Source organism: Rhinolophus hipposideros (assembly GCF_964194185.1).
Source record: "Rhinolophus hipposideros genome assembly, chromosome: 5".
Lineage (NCBI taxonomy): Eukaryota > Metazoa > Chordata > Mammalia > Chiroptera > Rhinolophidae > Rhinolophus > Rhinolophus hipposideros.
The window spans coordinates 33,045,428-33,067,199 of record NC_138051.1 but is presented as its reverse complement, the minus strand read 5'-3'; the positions used below and the strand labels follow the sequence as shown (position 1 = coordinate 33,067,199).

The window sequence follows — 21,772 nt, the reverse complement described above, 5'->3', positions numbered from 1 at the left end:
TTCTGTAAAAAGTAAACTAATGTAGAGTTTACTTTTATAGACACAAAGCAGATCATGATCACCTGAGAATAGGAGGTTAGGAATGGGGATAGGCATGGATTGCAAGAAAGCACGAGGACACCTTCAGGGGCATTGGATATCGTTATTAGCATGATTTTGGTTTTGGTTTCACAGATGTATGACTGTGAAAACGAATCCAATTTTACACTCTAAACTTGTGCGGCTCGTTATGTCAATTTTTATCTTCAGGAATCTGTTGAAACCAAATCCCTCATTCTCGGTCTATTTTGTTTTGTTTTGTTTTTCACTACTGCTTCTTTTTAGGGTCCAAAGAAACTAAATCTCCGGTTCTCACTCCTCCGTCTCTCGACCCTACCACGAGAATCCTTCAGGGAACATCGCTTTACGTGGCTCCTGTCTGAGACCTCAGTTCGGCGGGCTGGGTGTTTTCTCCGAAATGGCCAATAGGTGGAGCGCGCGGGGGAGGTCGAAGCCCTTGCCTCTCTAGCTCAGAGCCACCGCCTGCAGAGACTTCCGGTCCTTTTCCACGCCGCTTCCGGGGGAATGGACGGGCTGCCAGACGCGTTTCTTAGGGGGACTGTGAAGTCTGAGGCTATCCGGACCGACGGATTCTAGCTTCGCGGGGGTAGGCAGCCGCAGCCGCCCCATAGAAGAAGTGCTTCGGCTTCCCCGCTGCTCGGAGCGGCCCTTTCTTTCCCACTGGAGCGGAGGGAGGGTGCTGCCATGGCGGCCCCTGCTCAGCCCAAGAAAATCGTGGCCCCTACGGTGTCCCAGATCAACGCGGAGTTCGTTACCCAGGTGCGATTCGGCGTGTGTGTGTGTGTGTGTGTGTGTGGCTGAGGACGTCCAGGCCCCGAAGCCTGGGGGTGGGATTTTCCGTGGGACTTAGGAGCGCTTAGGAGGCGTTGGTTTATGAAGTCACTCAAGTCTGTTTGCCGAGTATCTGCCGTGTGTCAGGCACTGTGCTGGGTGCTGGGGATGCCGTGGGAAGGCGGGCCCAGGAAAAGGGAGCCAGTGTGCGAGCCCTGCTGTGTTAGTCCATAGAGCGATGGACTGACGCTAGAGGAAGGGGCAGCCCGGTCTGCCCTGGACTGGCAAGGACGTTTCGTAGAGGCCGATCCCGAGCTGACGGGTGAGAGACGGATCCGCTTTAATCTAGCAACCTAGATTGTTGAGCGTGGTGACCACGATGGAACGAGAGACCCCTGCTCCAAACAGAGGCATCTGTGACGAAGAGGGCGTTTCTGTGCTCCTGTAGCGCGCGTTCAGAACCTGTCGACCGTATTGCCTTGGGCACCGCGCGCGGTTGGCGTTGAACGGGGAAGCGCCATCCCGGCGCCCTCAGCGGTGTTGCTGGCCTTTGTTGGCTGCTGTGGGTATTGGAGAAGAGTGCAGGTAACTCAAGAAGTTGTCACCCCGCCTGTTTCTTCCTTCTCTGGTTCCTGGCTCAGAGGATTGCCACGACAGAAGCTTCAGAGTCATTTTGCGTCCCCACTTTCCCAGGGCCCGCCCGTTTCTGCGTTCTCAGTATTGTCGGACGTCTTCCTGCTTCTCCACACCTCTGTACCGTCGGCCAGGTTACCACTGCTGCGGCCCGGATCTACCCGTCCTTACCTGTATTCTTGTCTTGACTCTTGCTCTCCTCTGGCCCATCATTCTTCACGTTGCTGTCAGAGTGATTTTACACAGATGCAAATCTGATCTTATCACTTGCCTTCTTCAAGTGTTTAAAGAGTTCTCATTGATCTTCAGACAATGACCGGAATCCTGCAGTGTTGTGTGACCTCGTCTGCGCTTGCATCCGGTTTCCTCTCTCTTTCCTCTCCCTTTCTAACTCTGTGTTTTAGCCATACTGAACTTCATTTATTTGAATGTGTCATGCTATCTTTCAGCTCCTGGCTTTTCGACATTGTTCTCTCTGCTTCACATCCCACCCCCCTCCTTCCGTTTTATGGTTAATTCACTGTCATTCTTTATTACTTTGGAGAGGCTTTTCCTGACAATTTAAACTAGATTAGATCTTCCTTTCCCCATATACCTACATTTTTGCAGTAAAAATCATTAGTTTCCTTCTCTCTTGGAGCTTATATTTTACAGGGATGAGCCAGACAAACAGTATAGTTTCAGACAGTGATAAAGTGCTATCAGGAAAATGAATCAGGGGGTTGTTATAGTGACTGGGTGGGGTGTGTGAAAGACAGGAAAGTCGTCTCCCAGGTGACATTTGAGCTAAGACCTAAATGCAAAACAAGGTGCTAGTTTTGGGAAAATCGGAACAAAGTCCAGGGCGTAGCAAGTGCAAATGCCTTATGGTGTGAACATAAAGAGGCCAGGATGGCAACCACAAGTAACAGGGAGAATGGTATGCAAAGAGGACAGAGAGTATGTAGGGACCACATCACATATGGTTTTGGAGGCTGAGGTTAGAAGTTTGGATTTTATTCTAAATACAGTAGGTTTTAATTGCAATCCAGTGAATAATATTTTAGAAAGATCATGTGGCTAATGTGTGGCAATTGAATGGGGATGAGAGAGCAAAAGTAGTAATAGTCCATTTAGTCCAGGTAAGAGATGATGGTGGCTTCTGCTTTTAAAGACTGAAGTAGGCTGATGTCGTATATTCTGAAACTAGAGGCAGTGGGACTTGATAATTGATTGTGGAGGGGTGGAGGAGAAAGAGACAAACCGAACATAGCTTGAACAACTTGGTACATAAGTTGGACATTTACTGAGACAGGGAAGACTGGCAAAGGAGAAGGTTTAGTGGGGAAGGTCAGGACTTTTGTTTCGGCCACGTTAAGTGCAAGATGCCTAGCAGACATTCAGTTGAAAATGTTGAGAAGGCAGCTGAACGTATGAGTCTAGAGCTCCTTGGCAAGATCTGGGTTTGAATATAGATTTGGGAGTTGTTAACCCAAGGTGATATTTAAAACTGTAGGATTGACTGAGATGTCCTAGAGAATGTTTGTAAACAGATAATGTGTATTGTATTCTGCTTTGAATTATGAAAGCTGAGGCTTGAAACTGTCTCTCCTTTATTCCCATGTACTTCCAGCACCTAGCATTGTACTGTGTGATGAGTATCTGCTGGAAGAATGAATAGTGAATTAATGAATAAACATACCAGGGCATTAAGATGTAGTGGGAGGAATGAACGTTCTCAGAAATCTTGCTTCATGATAGCAAACATTAACACCTAACATTTGCCAGATACTGTTTTTGGTTACCCTGGGCTGCAAAGACGAATAAAATGTGATCTTGTCTTCAGGAGTTCACAGTCTGTGGAAGGAGTCTTTAAGAGATTTCAAGAACTCTGACCAGAGTGCAGTGTGATAAATGCCAGAATAGCAACGTGAGGGAAATGCTTTGAGAACAGAGTTTAAAATGATTACTATGTTGTGTAAGGAAAGAATTTCCAGAAAGAATTTTCTCATTGAAAAGTGCCATTTGAGATGGACTTTGAAACATAAATAGCAAGGTGGGGAAATTGGTTTTGTAGATAGAGGGGGTGTCTTGGACTTAGTTGGTCCTCCTCCTCCGATCCCCATCTCTTCTGCCTCAGCACGTGGCACACCTGACCAGTTAAGGTGCTTTTTAATTATTATTCAGAGAATGAAATATAGAGGTTAAAATTAAGTTTTAAGATATCTGAAACTTGCGACCTCACATTTTTATGCAACTGTTTTTATTTCCTTTTTGTCTTTCAGTAAGATTTATTTTGAACAATTTATGCTTTCATAGCTATACTCAGTGGAGAATGGGAGGAGTTTCTATTTTACATAAGACTAGGGAGTGTGGAGGAGGGCAGTGTATTCCTGGAGGTACAGGTGTGTGAGGTCACAGGTTAGAACCCAAGGGAAAGGAGAAACTCGGAAAAAAGTGACGTAATAGATGCCTAAATAAATGTTTGCTAGATCTTTAATGAAGTAGAGATGTATAGTAAGCATTTGGGATCAGAAGATAGGATTTACGTGTTTATTTGGAAGTCGCTGAATCCATGAAGTTAGATCAGATTCAGGTCTCTTAAGGGTATAAGGAAACAATATAAGGAAAAGATGGCAGAGTTTGTGTGATGGCCCATAGGGAGCAAAATGAGGAAATGAGGATACCGCAGAATCATTGAGGGTGAAATAAGTATTATTCTTTTGGGTTGGAGGGTGATTGGTAATTTGGGAAAGTGTCATGTGAGTGGGACATTGCTGTAATGCTTTGGCGACTTCCTCAGGGTCAACGTCCTCACTGCTAGGGAGGCTCTTTAAGTGCGTTGGCTGTGATAGATACTTGGCTTTGGTAGCAAAGAAAACGTAGGTCCCATCTCTTGTGTTTCAATTAAGTGGTCAGGAAAGATAGATGAGCAATCAAATGATTAATAGTACAGAAAGATAAGACTATAATAGTTTCTTACAAAATGAAGAGAAGGAAGACTCAATTATCATCAAGTAGGGTTGAAGAAAGCCTCATACGTAGAAGAGGTAACATGTCAGATTTTACTTAATTCCTCCATTCATCCGTGTGTCCGTGCGGGCATCCATCAGCTGTTATTTGAGTGCCTCCAATATGACAGACATTGTGCAGATTAAGTGTTTTATAAATATATTGAGTCTTTGTGATTGCCAGCGTTTTCTATTTTTCAGGAGATTGTAGCTTCGATTCTTTTTAAAAAATATATTAATAAGACCATGTTGTTTCTTAAATATTGTATAATCCATGTAAATATCTGGAGACATTGTGTATATGTTTTTAAAATTCACAATTTCCAGGTAAAACCTAATCTGCTGAAATATAACATACCAGCTCTTGTTCTCAGTAATAACCCACTGATAGACTACAGTTTGTTAGGTTGTTTAGGTGTGTATGGGTTTAAAGATTTGTTTAAAGATTTGTTTTACAAATCAGCGTTCCTGAAGATTTTGATTCTGTATTTTAATACTGGCTCACTTCTTAACGAATTGCAGTCTTGGGCAGCTCACCTAATCTTTCTAGACCTGGCTTTCCTATCTCTATGCTGAAGATGGTTGACTGTGATTATTCTCTTTGCTCTGTTGTTTTCCCTAGTGGCGGTTTAAAAAGTATGTAACACTTTTAAATTCATTGTTGTTTTTAAATCACAATAGCAGGGTGCAGTGCAGGGCATCAGTGGCATTTATTGAGTTGGGACGAAGGGGGTGAACTGGCCTGCAAACCCATATAAGTCCCCTTAGAAGCTAGAATTACTCTGCTCCCCAATGCATGTATTGCCCTGTTAAGAAACAGCTGTCACTGAATGATCTCAGTCTTTTAGTTCTTTTACTTAGAATCTGTGACTTACTGCTTATACTGTTTTCTTTTGCAGTTAGCATGTAAATACTGGGCTCCCCATATCAAAAAAAAATCACCTTTTGATATAAAGGTAAGTATTTTTGGTTTGCAACGTACTTTTTGAATAGGCACATATTTTGTATTTCTGTTTTAAGAACTAATTCAATAAGGTTTTACAATTTTCCTGATCTTATGAACTTTCATTTTCCCTAGAGATAATACAGACACATCATTTTAATGATTCTTTCTAGGACTGTAGTTTTTATGTAACTATAGTTTATTGTTGATCTTTTTCTACTACTTTGCTTTCTGTTATTTCCCATTTTAAGGAATGTAAATGGGATTATCAAAAATCCCTTAATATTATTTCAATAGCAGTAATGTTTGATAGCTTTCCTAAATCAAATTACTTTTTTGTGTGTGTAATCTCAGTAATTGAAAATTACCAATATAGGGTCTGAAAAAAATTTTTTTGAAATATTAAACATTTTTATATTTTTAATAATAGGTCATTGAAGATATATATGAAAAAGAGATTGTCAAGTCAAGGTAGGAATGACTTTAATTTTCATACGTAGGGATTAATTGGGACTAACTTGGATCGCATCTGAACTTCTAAACTAAATGTGATCATAACAGAATTTTCTTCTTTTTTATTTGCTCATCAGGAGAGATGGTGACTAGAAAGTCTTTATATCCAGCTGCAGAAGGGTCATAAGATATTTCTTTGTTTTCTAATTCTTGTCTCAGAATAGAGGGATTAACACCATTAGGGTTTATTTTGTTTAGAAGGAATGTAGGGGGGAATAAATACAGAGATTTTTAAATCTCAAGTTAACTAATGCAATTTATCATTTGCTGATAAATCTTTTTAAAATGTTTTTTAAATATTATAAAATTAAAAATTATAATTAAGTACAAAATAATAAAATATGTATTTTATATGTAATGTATAAGTATATATAAAATAAAGATTATTTTGAAAAATATACAGAATGGGTTAAGTTTTAATAAATCTTTCCTATCTCTTAACCCTCGGTTTATTTATTTATGTACATGTCTATTTCAGTCCTGTGCCACTACACACCTGAGATTTTTTTTTAAATAGGAAAGAGTTTATACTCTACATACCATTCTGCATAATGCCTTAATTTTCAAACAGTGTACCTTGCGCTTATTTCTATATCTGCACCTGTAGACATATATGCCCAGTGTGTATTTTAAAAGGATAATTGACTAAATGTTTTAATATGAAATAGAAGCATTTATGTTTTGAATGTCACAGACCTTATAAAAATCTCAGACTTGATATTTTTCATGTGTTTGAGTCTAAAGGAGGTAAATTTTACTAAATATTGTGAAGGCGTATCCATGGCAGTGTCAAAACAAGAGGCTAGTTGTTTTATGTTAATGATCAGTGAGCCGGTAGAAGTAGGCAGTGCCACCAGGTTAAGGATTTATCTTTTTTAATTGGAAGAACTATGGGAAGCCAGTGAAGAGTTGAAAGCATGATCGTGACATTTTTCAAAAATAATTTGGAGGTGATGAGACAGGAATTAAAGTTAAGTTTGTATTATAGTAGTCAAGTTCAAGATGATCATGGCTTGGACTAGGTTGGCAAGTTGGAGAGGAGTTGCCATGTTGAGCGAGAGAGAAGTGAAGAAGTGGTGGGTGGTTGGATGTGGTGAATGAGGAAAAGGGAAGAGGAATCTAGACGCTGAAGTTTTTGGCTTACGTTGTTAGGTGATTAATGGTGCCGTTACTGACTTTTTCTGTTGTTGTTGGGGGTGGAATTGATTGTAGATCATTAGTTCACTTTTAGAAATTAGTTCACTTCAGCTGCTCAAGAGCCATGCAGATGGCGATATAGAATAAGCAGTTGATTATCTGTGGAGGTGAGAAAAGAGAACTGGGTTGAGCCTACTTTGTATCAACCATCATTTCAACGCTAAGGATGTAACAGTCAATATGGCAGAGTAAAGTCTTTACTCATGGAGCTTACCTTCTAGTTCTTGTCTAGACACAAAAAATATACAGACATGTAATATCAGCAGGTATTAAGTGCTGTGAATTAAGATAAAGTATGGTTACAAAGGCTGCTATTTTGGATTGAAGGATCAGGACATTTGAGTAGATACATAACATGTGACTTGTTGATCTGAGGGTGGGTATGAATGAAATTGCCCGAGGAAACTTAAGTAAAGATGAGTGGGTAGATAAATTCTAAGGTCCTTTTTTCTTGTGTATTAAGGATATACCAATAAGAAAATTATCTTGAATCTTTTGAACTAATTCTATGCTGCTTTTCAGAACAGGCTTTTACTGCAGTGAATAGTAGTTGCGCTCGTGTTTTTGTTCTCGTTTTGTCTCTAAACCTTTGTTTTTATATTTCTTGAAGACAGTTTTATATAACTAATAACCAAAAGCTGCCAATGTTTTTTAAGCTATATAGACTTGGCTAAATTATTTTTAATTGCTGAAAGAGGTATAACTGTCATAGGCTAGGCTCATTTAGATTTATCATGGCACGCTTAACAGCCATTTTCTTATCTTGTACACAGTTTTGAATAATTGAATAAAAGTGAAATGCTTACATTCTGCCCCCAAACTCAAAGTACAAAAAGTTAAATGCACTTCTATAACACATAAAATGTAGTGTATATTTAAGATTTTAAATGATCATTTTTTAGACTAGTGCCTGTGGAAGCTGTGTTGCTAAGTTGTATGCTCATAGCATCTTCATTATTGGGGAATGGCTTGATGTAAGATTTATTAACTTGTTTGTAGCCCATCAAAATAGGCAGTTTATAGCCCTAAGGCACTCTTAATATTATACATTAAGGTTCTTGTAATATACATTTTTTGCACATCAACCCTATTTCCCTAGGAGGCATCTGAGAATTAAATCTATCAGTTCTTAACATTTTTATGGTATAAATGATCATTTCTAGGATCTCAAATTAGATAAACCTTAAAATATCATATTGCCCATTCACCCCTATATTGTGTGAGATATTACACACATGATTCGTATTTGCTATCCTTACCACTATCTAATTTGGCAAGCTTGTCTTAACATATTTTTGTTTCCTCTCAGTGGACTGGCTGGCTGTAGAAGCCAGTTCCTTAGTAATGTTCTGTCTTTGTGCTTTTGCACAGGAAAAAAACCCATCATTTCTTTCTCACTAATGTTCTATGATATTGCTTGCTCAGCAAAACTATTTAAGAGATCAGAAATCAGTGAAGGAAGACTTTGACAGGATAATGGTCTCTTAGAGTATTATAAATTCATAATGCATACGCATTTAACTTTTAAAGCTAGAGGTTATATTTTCCAGTGGCATTGTTCTGATGCTTTATTTCTAATATACAAAATGATAAAACTAAATTAGTGGACATTTGATCTGCCTTTGGAGAGATACTCTGTAGCTATGGCATCGTTTATTCATATACAAATTACTTCTATTTGAAAAAATATATCATAAAGAGAGATATCTGATATTCCCTCCTCAATTTTGTAATATTTTAGACTTAATGTTAAGACTACAAAGCATGTGAAAAGTCTGATTCCCAAGTTTGTAATATAGATACTTGTATTGCTTATAGGAGGGCGTGACTTCAGAATATTTCCGTTTGTATATTAAATGAAAGAATGTTGGTCTGTGTTTAAAAAATTGAGATAGACTAGCTTTTGGCAGTTGCATTCCAATTTTGTGAATATTAATGAACATTTGTGTTTTGGTTAAAATTATTTGACTTATGAATCGGTGTGTTATATCTTACTATGTTGTAGTGCTGATTGTGTTGTTATATGGGTACGTTAAGATTTATTTGTTACTGTTCTTAGGCAGTTTTTAAAAATAAAACACCCTGAAACAAAACACAAATCAAAAAATATAAAAGCAAAATTAGCTTTCATTAGTGCATATTGATTATTCTGATATATGAATCGATATTAAAACAAAATTCCAAATTACATCGGCATTAATAACTCAAAAATGTTTATATTCTCTATTTAAATATTTTTATTCTCATATTTTTAGGTTTGCCATCAGAAAGATAATGCTCTTGGAGTTTAGGTGAGTTAAAAGGTGATACTTTGATGAAGTTAAAAATGACAACATGATTTAACTTTTAGCTAAATTTTCTGTACATTACTGTGAGTGGTTAAGAAAATAATTCTGTTTTTGAAGATTTATGTTTTTGTGATTTGCTTATTTTAGAATATGTGTATGATAGCTTTTGTTTTCAAAGATGATGCTCCATTGTCAGTATAACTTGTATTTTGAGTTGTTTCTCACTAGTTAATACTTGTACAGTGTGTGCTGGGCAATTTCTGAACTCTCACTTGGTTTCTCTAGGGATCAGTGGGAGTAAATTGGAGTGCATTCTAAGCCATTGTTTCCTTCCAGGCTAAGTTGTTACTACCAAGGCAGCCTTGTTCTGACCTAGCTACTTAAAAATATTTCAGACAAAAGAGAATGTATAATTTTTAGATTATGAAGGTAGATTAGATTAGATTACAACGAGCTGTGGCCAGTAGGCTGGAAATAAAAGCCAGGGTTGTTGATGATCGTAACATTTCCCATTTATTGAATACTTGCCTTGTACTGGGCACAGTGTTAAATATTTTATATAGAGAGCACTCACAACAACCCTGCAGAGTCACTATTATATTATAGTGGAGGAAGAAACTGAGCTCAAAGAGACTAAGTAAGTTGTTGAAGATGATGAATTTAAGTAATTGGCAGAGCTGGAATGCCACTGTCTGATGCCAAAGCTCATTTTCCTGCCTCTCCTCACTACCTCGATGTCTAGTGTGCATGAGAGGTCAGAGTCTGTGTGTTAGCAACTGTTACTCCCCCACACACTGGTTTGATCCTCACAAAAAAATGGCATAAAGTAGGTGTTCTTACATTTTTACAGAGAGATATTAAAGTTCATAGTTATGAATTAACTAGTAAATTGAGTACCTACTTTTTCCTACGAATGGTATTGTTACTGAATACTTGATCTCATTTAATCCTCTAAATAACCCCTGTTATTTTGTAGAGGAGAATACTGAGGCTAGAAAGTGGACCCCTCTGGCCCTTAGATTAATATGCCCTTTCCATCATATCTTGCTGTCTTTCAAGAAGACAGAAAAAAACCAAGAGGATGCAGATGCACAATTAGGATAAAACCAGAAATCGACGATTCTGGCAAACATCAAATACCAAGAGCATTGTGGGAACCGAGAGAGCAGGGAGCAGAACAGATGGAAGGTACCCCTGACAGTGAGCTGTTTTTAATAACTGAACAAGTGGGGTGTTACCTTTCAGGAACTTCTATGTAATTTCTGTGTGAGAATCCAAATTTTGAACAGAGCAACTGCAGAACAATGGAATGAAGATCTTAAAATCTGGTGGAGAAAAAGACATTACTCGGAGGAAGAAAGACAAATAGATTGATTGTAGACTTCTCAGTTGTAATAATAGAGAAAATAATGAGACTAACACGGGGGAAAAAATAACAATCAACCTAGGAAAAATTCTATGACCAGCTAAACTGTCATGAAATAAAGGTAGCAGTGACCTAGATTACAGGTAAATTTGTGAAGGATTCTCAAATTATAAATACACATATTCAAAATGTTTTCAGAAAGTTGTAAATAATTATGTTTTTTACAGGTGAATACCATATTACAATTGGTAGTAACTAATGAGATATTCTCTGCCTTTTCACTCTTCACAGCCAGTACCTTGAAAATTACCTGTGGATGAATTATTCTCCAGAAGTGTCCAGCAAGGCCTATTTAATGTCAATCTGTTGTATGGTGAATGAGAAGTTTAGAGAAAATGTCCCTGCATGGGAGGTAACAGATTTAATTACTTCATAGCTTTTATACTGTGCTCACATAAGCTATTATAAAGTAGCAGAACTTTTTACTGGTAATAAATAATGCTTTTAGAACAGAACTTTATCCAATATAAAGTAAATATTGAGAAAAAGAATAGATATATGGAAAATAATATTAAATTTCTTTCGGTTTCAATACTTCAAACTAATTTACTGTTAATTGAAAAATTAAGAACGTGGAGTTATGTTTCTGTTTTGTGCTTGAAACAAATAATGTCATGGATTATAAAGACTTTTATATCAGACAAAGTGAAATTTATATTATTTAGATAATGCTCAAATCAGATAATGTTTTTCAGTTCCTTGTTTCACAGCTAGGAGTATGTATTTGTAGTTGTACATAAATAAAGTGGTGTTTCCACAGTCAGGATAAGTTTTTATATTGTGATTTCAGTTTTATCTTTGTCTCTGATTTAGAATCTGTATTCCCTTTTTGAAATTTCTAATAGACTGACATTTTCTATTTGTGCTTCGTGTAATAGAGACTTGGTCAGTACAGGTTTAAAATCCAGGTTTTCTTTGGTCATCATAAAGTGGTCAGCTCATCAAGAGTTTATTCCCTTTCAGTCATACTTTGATGATAGGCGTGGATGCTTGTCATCTGTTTTAAGGGGACGGTTTCCAAATTGAAAAGGTGTTAGACTCGTTAAGATAAAATGATGGGCACTTCTCTCAAATTCATTAAGTGACTACCATTTTATGGCAGAATAGAGCCTATGGGCCTTGTGTCTTATTGAGAGATCTTAAGGATTTCTTGATATTGCTTCAAACTGCTGTAGGGAAGGAGAGGGAAAATCTTTTGAGCTAGAGAATGGCCTGATCAGTTTGCATATTATGAAGACCACTTTGGTGATTAGGGCTTGAAATAGAGAAATGACAATACAGATTAAGAGAAGTGGTTACACATAGATTTAGAAAGTAGAATTGATTAGATTTGATAATTGAAGTAATATTCGAGAAGGGTATTATTTTCAATAACCTTCCTGGCTCGGGCAACTGAATAAAAAACAATGATGGCGCCACTTACCAAGATGGGTAAAAGAGGATTGAGAAATATTTTGAAGGGTATAAAATTGTTGATTTGAATTTTGGATTTACTGATTTTAAATTACCTTTGGAATATCTAGATGAAATTGTCTAGTAGACAGAGGAATCTAAGGGTTAGAGCTAAGGAGAGAAGTCTGGATTTGTATTTGAAATCATCAGCAGATGGTAGTTGAAGTAATGGGAAAGATACAAGAAAAATGAGGCTAGAACTGTAGGAGCACTGCCATATAAGTGATAAGGGAAGAGGAGCCTTCAGCACAGTGAAAAGGAATTGAGGGCTGGTGAGAGTCCACTGGACTTGACAGCCATACAGCTTCCGGGAGGTGCTGGGGGTGGAAGCTTGTTCTAGAGAAGTGATTGAAAACAACTCGTGTAGACCACACGTTTGGAGCACTTGTCTATGAAAGAAGAGAGATGTGGCAGAAACTACGTGGGAGTAGATCAGAGAGGCTTGAATATATTTATATTACAGTTTTTTAAAGACATAGATGTTAAGAGTAAAGAGGGATTCTGCAACAGGAGAGGTTGTCCTTGAGATTAATTAGAGTGGGAACACTGTAGTTTTTGCTAAACATGTTGTTTCTTTTGTTTAAATCAGAAGAATTAAAATGCTTCAGATCCTTTAATAAGACAGCAAAGCCTGAGCTAATTATAGGAATAATCCACAGAATGAAAAATAAAGGCATTAACGCCATTATTTTATTAACCGAAGATTTCTGCAACTCTCACATAGTCCTGCCAGAAACCTGTATTTGACTCACTACCATTAATATAAGTAAGCAAATAATCTTTCTGTAATTATTTGCTTTTGTTAATAGACTCCTAAAAAGTCTACCCATGCTTGTTTAAGGGAGAAAAAGAAGTGAGCAAGCCATTTCAAGATGAATTTTTATTCTCTTTTCAGACTTTTAAGAAGAAGCCAGACCACTTCCCATTCTTTTTTAAGTGTATCTTGAAAGCGGCATTGGCTGAAACTGATGGTGAATTTTCACTCCATGAACAGACGGTGCTACTGCTTTTTCTTGATCACTGCTTCAATAGTTTGGTAAATGTTACTTTATCTTTTGGGGGAACTTTCAAGTTTTCTTGTTCTTTTAAGTTGAAGTAGATGCGATTACCTCTGTAGCCAACTCTTCATTCAGTAGTGGGGAATGAGGATAATACTAACAGCTCAATTTTAGCCCCGTCTCAGTAAATCATTTTTGTATAAGATCTGTTTGCTTTTTTAATACATTTGGACTTGGCCTCTCCATTTTTCAGATAGACTTTAAGAAAAATAATAAAGAGAACTGAAATTCTCTAAGGTAGAGCAGCAAAGTGTCTGGTTAATAGGAATTTTGAGTAATGAGATCTGGGCCAGAAGTTCCACACAAAAATAGTTTCCTTACTCTTCAGTCATAACTTCATGCACAGGCTGCAGTTCAGTGGGAGAGTTGTTTTGAGTTGATTGATTAGGAGCAATTGAACATCTCTGGGGTTGCATATGATACGTTTTGCATCCTTCATAAGCTTATCTTCTGATAAAATGAAACATTTACAGTAATTAATATTTTGTTTGTGCTTCCCTACTGTGGTTATCTGCAAGTAGATACCTATTTATTGAAAGATAAGTGCTTCTGAATTAATAGTGCATTTAGAAAGAGTGCATGTGGTTCTTTCTTATCCTGAAGACTGAATGTTGACAGATGGATGGTTATTACCTGTTTTCATGGACTAGGTCACAAGGATCTTGTGAAGGCATAAAAGTGATGCCCCATTGGATGCCACTGTTACCTCATTTATTAAACAAAACAAATACGAATATACATTGATGTGATTCTTTATCAAAAATTTAACAGAATCAAGCTTTAATTAGTATTAGTTTGGTGCCGGGTTTAAATAACTTAAAAGCTAACTTACTGAAATGCTTTATGTTTTTAAATACATAAATTGCTGTCATTTTTTGTTATTTGAGGTAGTTCTGTAAAGTAGCTGCAAACCCTGAATTAGCTAAAACGGAACCACTGCTTCTAGGGAGGATCGAGGGTTACATTCAGCAACCCTCTGGTCACACTTTCATCAGCCTTTCCGTATAGAACCTTGTTTTATGTGTGTTTCTGTTCAGAGACACCTCATGTGATAGGTATTGTTGATTCATTAATCTTAAACTCATGGCCAACAGCGCTTCAACTTACGTCTGAACGAACCTCATCTAACATATTTTCTCCATAAGGCACATCATAGCCTTCTTGAGCCCAGGAAGCCTTGACAGACTTGGGCCTTGTGCTTGGGGACCATGTTAAAAAGCAAAACCACTAACATAAAGCACAAAAACAAAAAGTTAGCACTAAGTAGACTGTGAAAAGGACACTTGCTTGTAGGAGAGCTGAAGCAGGAAGGCATAGCTGGCAATGTACTTGGACCACTCACATTTTTTGTTGCTCTGTGCTGTCTGTGAATGACTGAAAGCATCAGGAATATTGAGTTTGGGGTTACAGATACAGTTTTTGCAAGTAGTTGAATTCCCAAATATAGAATTTACAAGTAATGATACTGTATCTTTTTAAAAAAGTATTGAACTTCTTAATATCAAAATATCAAATATTGATTTGGTGGTATGTCTCCCCTCCCCAGACTTAAAAAGGCAGTATACTCCTTATGTGACGATTAAGATTAAAATGCTGGTGTGTTTATAAACTTGTTTGCTTTGTGCTTTAAACAGGAAGTAGACTTGATACGAAGTCAAGTACAGCAACTTATCTCCCTCCCAATGTGGATGGGCTTACAGCCTGTAAGTATCTCATTTCAGAAACTTATGTGTATATATGTTGTAAGTGGAATGTGGTTTTTAGACTGGGTAGCTTTAATATGGATATAAAATGGTAGCTAAAAATCCCCTTTCTTGCTTTAAAAAAATGTATCTTATTTACTATGCATGAGCTTAATCATAGATGTAGTTTTTCAGGTTTAAAGTTTTTATATACAAGCTAATATATATTTCACCTAATTTCAATATCGTAAGGTGAAATAAGGTAATATCTATTGAGCTCATAGAGAAGGGGGGTTAATTTAGCAAAATGTGGTTATTCTTATGTTTGTCTTTGGATGAGACTCAATACAGACTTGAATTTTTATTTTCAATGATTGGAATATACGTAGAGCTATAGGAGAAGGTCTGAATCGTGTTTATTATTAATGATTTCATTTTTTTTCATCAAATCCTTATTGATAATACGTGCTGGTATCAAAGCCATATTTTCACAACAAACAGATCTTAGGGGAGTAAAGTAAAACTATCAAATTTCAGTATAATACTTTATTCAGGATTCTGTTTCCTGCATGTGGGTGTTTTTGCAGGTACTCCGATATGCAAGCTCATTCATAAGTACCAGTTAATGGGGATGAAAACAGACACAAAGAAATAATTAACAATAAGTTAAAAACTGCTTAGGGCCATAAGAAAGAATATGGTGATATGGACATTACCTTATTTATTTGTGATATCTGTTTTATGTTGATTGTTTCAGACTCATTTTTCAAACTTTAGTCATTATGCTCATAAGTGTTAAAGCTCATTATTTTCAACTTGAAATCCTTAATTTTAGAAATAAGAATTTATATAATTGAGCTTAAGATCTTGAAAAGGCAGTTTCTTTTGTCTTATTTTATTCTATTAACAAGTGATAGAATTGAACAGTTTTTAAAAACACAGTTACTAGTTTCTTACTTTTCAGATTTTGTCATATTGCTTTTCAGGTTTTATCCCATTGCTCTATGTTGTATATATACATCAGAAAACTAGCTAATAGTTGATCGAGGTTACTGATGATTTAATATCACATTACTCTTTCAGGCACGATTGGAATTAGAATTAAAAAAGACACCTAAGCTAAGAAAATTCTGGAATTTAATTAAAAAGAATGATGAAAAGATGGATCCAGAAGCAAGAGAACAGTATGTTGCCAAAGCTTTGTTCCATGTTGGTTTATTATGCTGGGGAGTGGATCTTAGATGATGTTGACTGGTTTGTTGTTTCCTTTACATAGTGCTGAACAAAATAAATGTCTAAGAGGTGTTTTTACCACCTTTTTCTTCTTTCCCTTCTTCCTGCCACAGTGATAAGTATATCAGTGGTCTTCTCCCTGCCTCTTGTCCATAGTCTGTCTGTCATGGATGGGTTCAAATTTTCTCCAAAATCTTCAGGCTGTGAATTCAACTTTTCTTTTTCTTACTCCGTCACTCTTAACAGCGACCTTTATACAGTCCAACCATAATTCATTCATTCTTTCAAAAATATTGAGTGTTTATTCTTTTGCTAGGCACTATTCTAGGTATAGGAGATAAAGCAGAGAACAAAATGGAAAGTCATTCCTGCTCTTGTGGAGCTTACATTCTAGTTGGGGAGATAGCGATAAACAGCAGAATTATACTGTATATAGTATAGTATATTAGATGGTTATCCATGCTAAGAAGAAAAATCAAGTATAAGGATCAAAGAAGCAGGTAAGGATGATGGCTTATTTTAATGGTAATTATTATCAATTGGGTAAAAGTCTGGTAGCAAGCATTTATTTCACTGAACAGAGTGCTATTAGGGCATGAGAAGGATTTGCATACTCTAAGAGGTATGTTTCTCTCTGTCTCTTTTGAGGCTAACTGATCTGACTGCTCTTGCCTTATTTATTCCATGAGTGTACTAGCAGTAATCTTTTTTTTCTCCATCTTTAATTGCTGTTTTCCATCCACTTCTTTACACCTCTCTCTGTCTCTCTCTCCCCTTCCCCCCCTCATCCCCCCACCGTGTATGTGTGTGTGTGCGTGTATGCTCAGGACTCACTTCCCTTGGGCCTATGATAACTTCTTTTGACTCCATCTTATTTCCGCCCCCCACTCTCTTAGGAGAGTAGTCTGTTCATGTATAGATAGTAACTGAAGCCATGAATATGGGTGAGATTATCTAGTGAGGTGTATAAACCATGAAGAGAGAGTTGAGGACAAAAAGAAGTGAAAGCTGGAATTACGCTTGTGGTTACTGAAAATGGGAGGAACTAAGAAAAGCTGGATGCCATAAATGAGAATAAGGGAGTGAGAGCTATAAGGACAGGATTATTAGAGTCAGAGTAGGAATATCCCTTCTTTAATTTCCAACTCTAGTCTCATCTCATTCATGGTATCTTTCCAACCAGCAGCCTTTTGACTAGAACTAATTGCATGATATCTTTGCATCATTTGACTACTTTTTAAAAACTCTCTTCCTATTATCTCAATATGATTTAACCCTAAATCTCTCTGACCCTGACTTCTGTGCTTTCTTGTCTTCATGTAACTCTCTGCTGTATACTTCTATTTGGACACATTGCCATGAACTCCAATTTGGCTTAATTAAATAGTCATTGTTTTTGCCTCCCAAGCTCACCTTTGTGCCCAGTTTTTCTTAATTCTTCTAGCCATTTGGGCTTGGAACACTTTAATTCTCTGACTATATCTAGTCAGCCAGTCCTGTTGGATTCATCTTTTGTCCTCCCTCTCATTTCTTGTCTATTCACGCTGCTGTTGTCGGGCCTTTACAGCCTCTTGACTAAACCACTACAATAAATTCCTATTTGGAATTCCTTCTAGCTTTCCTACAACAATGAGCCTAACTAGCTATATTTGTAGAAAATTATGTATAATTTGTCATATTCCTACTCACAAGGTTTCAGTGGTTTCCTCATTCCCATAGGATAAATGCTAGACGCCTTACAGTGACATTCAAAACCACCAACTAGGGGTAGACGGGTGGCTCAGTTGATTAGAGCCCAAGCTCTGGGCAATGGGGCTGCCAGTTCGATTCCCACATGGCCCAGCGAGCTGCGCCCTCCGCAACTAGAATGAAGTCAATGAGCTGCCGCTCAGCTTCCACGTGGCCAGATGGCTCAGTTGGTTGGAGCGCGGGCTCTCAACCACAAGCCGGTTCGACTCCTCGACTCCTGCAAGGGATGGTGGGCTGTGCCCCCTGCAACTAAGATGGAACACGGCACCTTGAGCTGAGCTGCCGCTGAGCTCCCAGATGGCTCAGTTGGTTGGAACGTGTCCTCTCAACCACAAGGTTGCGGTTCAACTCCCACAAGGGATGGTGGGCTGTGCCCCCTGCAACTAGCAATGGCAACTGGACCTAGAGCTGAGCTGTGTCCTCCACAACTAAGACTGAAAGGACAACAACTTGACTTGGAAAAGTCCTGGAAGTACACACTGTTCCCCAATGAAGTCCTGTTCCCCTTCCCCAATAAAATCTTTAAAAACAAACAAACAAAAAAAACCACCAGCTATTTCATATGACTCTCCCAAATTGCTGGGCTATTCATCGTTTCTTAAATATTCCTTCCCTAAGTTCCTTTTTGCCTCTCCACTCCACTTGCTTAAAGGTTAACCTCCTAGACACTCTTCCAGACCAACTACCTTAGGCCACAGGTACATATTCTAAAATAAGCTGTATATTTTTTATTAAAACACCATCTGTTTATGTAATGGTTAGAATATGTATAGTTGCTTAGAGTATTGTTCTACATAGACTTTGCAAGGTTCCACACTCAGCTGCTGTGACTCTGGGTAAATTACCTCACTTCTTTGAGCCTCAGTTTAAAACTCGGACAACAGTACCTATTTCATAGAACCATTTTCAACATTAAATGAGATTATTCATGTGAACTATTTAACATAGCTCAAATCCTGGCACAGTAAGTGCTCAATAAATATCAGCCAGTTTTATTAATTACACGCTCTTTTGTATTACTAATTATCTTTATATTATATGACTTGTCATCTCAAATGTGTTTTAGTCATTCCCCTCCTTTGATTTCCAGCAGGACTAGAATAATCATTTGCAGCTATCCAGTACCTGGTGATTATTCATTAATTGGTGCATAGTGCATCTTAAACTAGTAAGGAGCAAAAAATTGTTTTTTTAAATGAACATTTAATTTTTAGACACTGTAATACTCTATTATATTTAAAACTTTAAACATATTAAAATATAAAATTGTTCATCTCGTTTTTAACTACTTACTTGTAGGTTTTTAATGCGAAGGACAGGCTATAAATGAAATTTTGAAAACATCTTTCTTGTCCTGACCTTTAAAACAAGTGAAAACTTTTACAGTAAGAAGAAAAAGGTGCTTTCTTAGCTGACTTATTAGGCCTTCTTTTCTGAGGCTGAGGCTCTTTTCTTCATGTAGAACTGTGCTTACATATTATACAAAGAAGCTTTGTCTTCAAACTATAGTCCCAATTTCAGAGAGAAATGGAACATTTGAAGAGTGTAAGAAAGGCTTGTTCATTAAAATTTTGCTTTTAAAATAATTATTTTTCAAAAAGAATTTGGTCAATGTTTTATATCTCATTTTAGAGCCTATCAAGAAAGAAGATTTCTTTCACAACTCATCCAGAAGTTTATCTCTGTGCTGAAATCAGTCCCACTTTCCGGTAACTATCTTCTCTTACACAGCTTATTTGTGAAGTTATTTAGATGGCTCTCTAGGATTTACTAATCTCTAGTCTAAAACTGCTCTTAGAATGATTTTAAATTGTAGTGACAAAGTGTATGCCCTCCCCTTTTCAAATATTTTACCAGTCTGAATATTAGCACTGCCAGAAAATTCATATATTCTAAAGGCAACAGCATGGTTATTGGAGTGTTCATTTATTTAGCAAATATTTTTTGAGCTGGCTTGCAAGACCCAGGTCCTAAGCAAGGAGCTGGGACACAGTGGTAAAAGGACAATCACAGATCCTGTCCACATGGCATTTACAGTATGGTGCCGAGTAGTGTTTTCAAGTGGTGTCAAGTATTGTTTGGAGGGGAAGAGGAAAATTATTTTTGAGATATAGGTACAAGAAGAAATGGAAAGGATTTCCTTCCATTGAGTATATACTATGTACAGCATATGATTATAGTACATATAGATACATATCCATGTATCTATACTATAGGTGTGTGTGTATGTGTGTGTGTGTTGTATTTCTATATGCCAAGCAGGGCTAATTACATCATGTTGTATTTACAAGATTTTTATAAGCATTTAGTGAATGCAAATTGAATATTATTTACTTAATAAAGGTGTATATGTGCTATGTAAGATATATCATTGGTTAAAAAAGTCTTATTTCCTAACTGGAATATAAGAGCAGCTCTCTAGATGTATCATATTTATATTTTTGCATCAGATATTGTATCTTTCTTTAAACTAAAATACAACAGAATTACTTATAAATGCTGACCCTCCAAGTAGTATTTTTAGAACTGAGAATCATACCTATAATTCAGTGAGAAATAGGCACTAATGGTATAAATCATGATTTGGGGCATAATGTTATTACCAGTATCAGTATAAAGAAAAAGTTATCATATGCTTATAATCTAAGTCACTTAATATATTTAAGTCTTGCAGTTAAGTGGCTTAAACCTGGAAAGAGGACTTATTATATTGATTTGGTTTTCTTGCAACAATTAGTAATAATGCATGCTTAGAACTGCTAATATCTCTAATAGGGTCATAACAATTGGTGTCTCTGACTATGGAATGTTTGTCTAGGGTCGTCTAGAAAGGTATGAAAATCAAGTAACAGCAACAACATCATAGGGCCTGCAGTGATTTTAACAACCTACAAACCACTAACTGTTGCCATTATTGTTTATATTGTCAGAAAACAAAATTTCTTAGATTGGTCTTGAGCTTCAATCAAAATTTTACTCGCTGGCAGAGGAACAAACAGATGTTGAAAACAAACAGTGTGTTGGTTCAGAGGGTATAAAGATGGATTGCTTATACAGTTAGGAAATAGAAAAGTAATTTTGAACAGAATAAGAAGAATTGTAGTTTCATTTTACAATCACTAAAAACATGTCCCTTAGCAGTTGGTTCTAAAGGAAGTCTGTATGGCATGATCTGAGATGTCAGGACAGCTGTCAAATGAAAAACACACACAATACACATAAGAAGCAAATGATAAGGATATATTGACATCTGAAATTGTAATTACAAGGTTTCAACTTTGAACAGTATGCCCAGTAGGGCTAACTAATTGAAAACATGCAGCTTTATCCTCCAGGGCTCAGAAGTTGAGCACCAACCATCGTGTTCAAATTTTAAACAGGCCATTGCCAGTAATTTTCTCAAGCTATAAATAAAAATACAGAATATAGAATTTGCTCACTTTTTAAAGTTTGGGGAAAAAAATGTTTTCCTTTGACGGTATTAAGAACCAAAGATAGCAATAGAGGATTGGTTTGAATACATGTAATTTAAAAGTTGCTTCTGGAAATTTTTTAGTTTCAACAGTTGTCAGACCTAGACTACCTCTCAGAAAACCTGGACTCCACTCCTACCAGCCATTACTTTGTTGTATACTTTTATCACGTGATTTTTTCTGGTTCTCAGTTTCTCACCTGGAAAATGAAGAGCTAGAATAGGTGTTCTCTAAGGTCTTTTCCAGCTATGAAGGTCCGTGGTTATGTAATTTCAGGGTCTGGATTATGGGCATGGAAAAGTTC

At 37.0% G+C, this 21,772-nt stretch overlaps 2 protein-coding genes across 2 annotated transcripts in view; both read left to right on the top strand.

The window, feature by feature from the left end:
• Positions 1 to 549: 549 nt before the first annotated feature.
• Positions 550 to 21,772, top strand: part of LOC308498283 (RNA helicase aquarius-like) — a 23,744-nt gene continuing 2,521 nt past the window's right edge. The window contains exons 1-9 of the mRNA XM_081049956.1: positions 550 to 819; positions 5,354 to 5,410; positions 5,828 to 5,868; positions 9,363 to 9,398; positions 11,053 to 11,173; positions 13,169 to 13,309; positions 14,966 to 15,034; positions 16,097 to 16,197; positions 19,628 to 19,704. Coding sequence (XP_080906082.1) covers positions 745 to 819; positions 5,354 to 5,410; positions 5,828 to 5,868; positions 9,363 to 9,398; positions 11,053 to 11,173; positions 13,169 to 13,309; positions 14,966 to 15,034; positions 16,097 to 16,197; positions 19,628 to 19,704 — 718 coding nt within the window. The 5' untranslated portion in view covers positions 550 to 744. The remainder of the gene's footprint in view (positions 820 to 5,353; positions 5,411 to 5,827; positions 5,869 to 9,362; positions 9,399 to 11,052; positions 11,174 to 13,168; positions 13,310 to 14,965; positions 15,035 to 16,096; positions 16,198 to 19,627; positions 19,705 to 21,772) is intronic.
• LOC308498282 (RNA helicase aquarius) overlaps positions 19,630 to 21,772 on the top strand; it is a 69,416-nt gene continuing 67,273 nt past the window's right edge. Inside the window, exon 1 of the mRNA XM_081049955.1 lies at positions 19,630 to 19,704. The gene's annotated coding sequence lies outside the window, so the exon portion shown is untranslated. The remainder of the gene's footprint in view (positions 19,705 to 21,772) is intronic.